At 43.9% G+C, this 2,500-nt stretch overlaps 1 protein-coding gene across 1 annotated transcript in view; it reads left to right on the top strand.

The window, feature by feature from the left end:
• The window catches only part of epb41l2 (erythrocyte membrane protein band 4.1 like 2), a 41,740-nt gene that overhangs the window by 12,792 nt on the left and 26,448 nt on the right, over positions 1-2,500 (top strand). The window contains 2 exon segments of the mRNA XM_053231701.1: positions 815-890; positions 1,991-2,209. Coding sequence (XP_053087676.1) covers positions 815-890; positions 1,991-2,209 — 295 coding nt within the window.

The raw sequence follows: 2,500 nt of genomic DNA, 5'->3' as shown, positions 1-2,500 counted from the left end.
TTCCTCCCCCGCACCGTGAGAACCGAGCGCCCCGGGCAGACAGGAAGTGAGTCGCACTGAACACAACCTTCAGCTTCACGACAACAAACACACACCGGAATCCCGCCGTGTTAAATAGGCCACGCCCCTTTAGAGTTCCTCAGCGGGCATCGTCATGTCATTCATAATGTTTGTTTATTCATCATCACTTCATCAGCGATCCTGAGGACAGATCCTCAACTAACGAGAGCTAAAACGATTAGCGTCTGTGACGAGTGAATTACTCTCTGTGTGTGTGTGTGTGTGTGTGTGTGTGTGTGTGTGTGTGAGGTCACGTGATCTTAGCTTATCAGTTGAGTATTTGGTTTATTCAGAGATTCGCTAGGCCATAGCGAATAAAAAATAATAATAATAATAATAATAATAATAAAAAGAGCTCAAATTGTGACTGAATCACTTTTATTCCGTTAACGCAACGTTGCCGTAGCAACCAGAATCTGTCCGGGAGTTAAACACGTAGCTAGCCGAGCTCACAGCTTCTGAAAGTTTCCAGCTAACCTACGAGTGTCGGACAACCGACTGTTACAAAGCGCTGGCACTGGAGACTCCTTCCATAAACGCCACATAAACGTGTCCTCGCAGATCAACGCTCATCCGCGTTCCGTTTATCATCAGCGGAGCGTCTGGAGTGTGTGAAATGAGCTGTTACTATAGAAACGATAACGTGTTAGAAGGAGCGCGCTGATACGAAGCTGCGCTGTCGACCAATCAGAATCCAGAATTCCACAGCGCTGTGGTGTGTAGTGTGTTTTAATTTGTTCTCGTTTCTCTGCAGACTCGCAGTGGCAGTTTGCCTTCAACGTGAAGTTTTATCCACCGGATCCATCGCAGCTCACTGAGGACATCACCAGGTACACACACACACACACACACACACACACACACACACACACACACACACACGGACATGACCGTGACATACATGCCATGCGAAAGCTCTGTATGTGGTCAGGTGTGTGTGTGTGTGTGTGGGAAAGAACACTTGTTTGACCTTGTAGCCTTTAAGATTAAGGTGTGTGTGTGTGTGTGTGTGTGTGTGTGTGTGTGTGTGTGTGTGTGTGTGTGTGAATAAAATAACTACTACGTTAGTTTCAACTTTCCAAAAAAAAAAAAAAAAAAAAGCTCATATTAACCAATCACGTCGCAGCTCATGGGGAAGCGACCAAAAAGTTAAAAATGATCGTGATCAAATATTAAGAGATTTACGATACGTTGCATCGAAAATATGTTTAATGCTGAACACAGAGAAGCAGTTCTAATTATTAATCAGATTATTACCCAATTATTCATTTTTTCCTTTTTAATTTTAGTGCGATAAATCTTGCGTTGCTATGGTTACAGTTTGTCCAATTGTGTGTGTGGTTTTTTTTTTTTTTTTTTTCCGCCCTCATCTTGGTGTGAAAGTTCAGAGGAGGAAAAAAAGGTCTTTAGCCAGAGCTTTATTACTGTATGAATGAAATAATTATATTAATTTTTTTTTTAATTGACGATTTAAAAAAACAAAAGTTTAAAAGCAAACATGAACAACAATAAGATAAATGTAATTTTTGTAGACGTTAAATAAAAGTATAATCAAACTCGTGTTGTAGAAACGTCTTCACGTGTCGTGATGTGATATTTGTGTCGTGTTGCTCGGCCCTGCCGCAGGTGCGGTCATTCTTTTTTTATTAACCGCAACACAATACAGAGTTTTTGATTAACACACACACACACACACACACACACACACACACACAATAATGCTGCTCCACCCGTCTGTCTGATAAAGAGTTAGAATAAATAAAACTGCATCAGTCACGGCTTTGTGTTTCACTGGAACTCCTTTACTGTTTAACATCAATGTAGAATGAAATAAAAAGTAAAGTGACACACACATAAAAGTAAACTTTAACTCTGTGTGTGTGTGTGTGTGTGTGTGTGTGTGTGTGTGTGTGTGTGTGTGTGTGTGCAGGTATCTGCTGTGTCTGCAGTTGAGGCAGGACATCGTGTCGGGTCGGTTGCCGTGTTCGTTCGTCACTCTGGCTCTGCTCAGCTCCTACACGCTGCAGGCGGAGCTCGGAGATCACGACTCGGCCGAGCAGCAGCTCCACTCCGTCACCGACTTCCAGCTCACTAAAGAGCAAACCAAAGAGCTCGAGGAGAAAGTGCTGGAGCTGCACAAGTCCCACAGGTCTCACACACACGCGTGCACACACGCACACACACACACACACGCACACACACACACACACGCACACACACACGCGCACACACACACATATAAGTAACACGTGTGATGTATGACAAACCCTGAACAGTAATGTTAATGCAGCTCTCTAAACAATACATCTGTCTCGCTCTCTGTAGCTGCATCTGTCTGTCTGTCTGTCTGTCTGTCTGTCTCGCTCTCTGTAGCCGCGTCTGTCTGTCTGTCTGTCTGTCTCGCTCTCTGTAGCTGCGTCTGTCTGTCTGTCTGTCTCGC

The sequence above is a fragment of the Pangasianodon hypophthalmus genome, chromosome 30, assembly GCF_027358585.1.
Source record: "Pangasianodon hypophthalmus isolate fPanHyp1 chromosome 30, fPanHyp1.pri, whole genome shotgun sequence".
In the NCBI taxonomy this organism is placed as follows: Eukaryota; Metazoa; Chordata; class Actinopteri; order Siluriformes; family Pangasiidae; genus Pangasianodon; species Pangasianodon hypophthalmus.
This window is presented reverse-complemented; position numbering and strand designations above follow the sequence as displayed.